This window comes from Priapulus caudatus, unplaced genomic scaffold (assembly GCF_000485595.1).
Source record: "Priapulus caudatus unplaced genomic scaffold, Priapulus_caudatus-5.0.1 Scaffold2279, whole genome shotgun sequence".
Taxonomy (NCBI): domain Eukaryota; kingdom Metazoa; phylum Priapulida; class Priapulimorpha; order Priapulimorphida; family Priapulidae; genus Priapulus; species Priapulus caudatus.
In genome coordinates, this window is record NW_014579340.1 from 21,560 (window position 1) to 22,738 (window position 1,179).

The 1,179-nt window shown below is 51.1% G+C and overlaps 1 protein-coding gene across 1 annotated transcript in view; it reads right to left on the reverse strand.

Annotated features, from left to right (window-relative positions):
• The window catches only part of LOC106818492 (ephrin type-A receptor 5-like), a 13,139-nt gene that overhangs the window by 5,790 nt on the left and 6,170 nt on the right, over positions 1-1,179 (reverse strand). The window contains exons 6-7 of the mRNA XM_014823190.1: positions 903-1,088; positions 143-303 (exon numbers count right to left, since the gene is read on the reverse strand). Of these exons, the coding sequence (XP_014678676.1) occupies positions 143-303; positions 903-1,088 (347 nt within the window). The remainder of the gene's footprint in view (positions 1-142; positions 304-902; positions 1,089-1,179) is intronic.

Below are 1,179 nucleotides of genomic sequence, written 5' to 3' on the forward strand. Positions count from 1 at the left end.
CCCTGTAGCTGATACTCACCCTGTGTACGTAGTTCATCTCGGAGAGGTACTTCATGCCGGACGCGATGCCACGCAGCATGCCGACCCTCCCCTCCTCCTCCCTCCCCTCCCCTGCCCCTCCCTCCCTGTAGCTGATACTCACCCTGTGTACGTAGTTCATCTCGGAGAGGTACTTCATGCCGGACGCGATGCCACGCAGCATGCCGACGAGCTGGATGCACTGGAACTTGCCGTCGTTCGTGCGCAGGAACGTGTCCAGCGATCCGTTCTCCATGTATTCAGTGATGATCATCACTGGGTTACCTGCAAGGTAGGGTCACGTGGTCATGTAAGGTCATAGGTCAGGTGATGCCAAGGTCATCCAAGATCATGCGTCATGCATCATGAGGTCATAGGCCAGGTGATGTCAAGGTCATCCAAGATCATGCGTCATGAGGTCATAGGTCATGTGATGTCAAGGTCACCCACGATCATGGGTCATGCATCGTAGGAGGTCATAGGTCAGGTGATGTCAATGTCACCCTAGATCATGGGTCATGCATCATATTAGGTCATAGGTCAGGTGATAGGTCAAGGTCGTCAAGGGTCACAGGAGGTCATATGTCAGATGTCATTGTCACACAACATTACAGGTCACATGAATTCATCTGTCAAATGTCATGGTCACACAACATCACGGGTCACATGACAATCATAGGTCAGATGATCTCACAGTCACAAAAGGTCATGGGTCACACGAGGTCATTGGTCAGATATCATGGCCACATGAGATCATAGGTGAGATATGATCTCACAACCACAAAAGGTCATAAGTCACAGTCACAGGCTCACCAACACTCCTAGGAGATGGGCACAGGCTGTGACCTATGACTTTATAGGTCACAAAAGTCCCGGTGACTTACTTTTCGTGACGACGCCTTGCAGGTAGATCACGTTCGCATCGTCAAACTGTCCCATGATGCTCGCCTCGGTGAGAAAGTCGAGGCGCGCCTTCTCGGACGCGCCGGGCTTCAGGGTCTTGATCGCACACGTGATCTCTCCCTTCGCGGGGTGTCGCAGCCTTCCCTTGCACACATCTCCAAACTCGCCTGCGAGAAATGCAAAAAACACACACGGCAAACGTTAGTTATCTCAGGATAAGTTCGTCGGATTGTAATGAACCATACAAAAAAATAAATA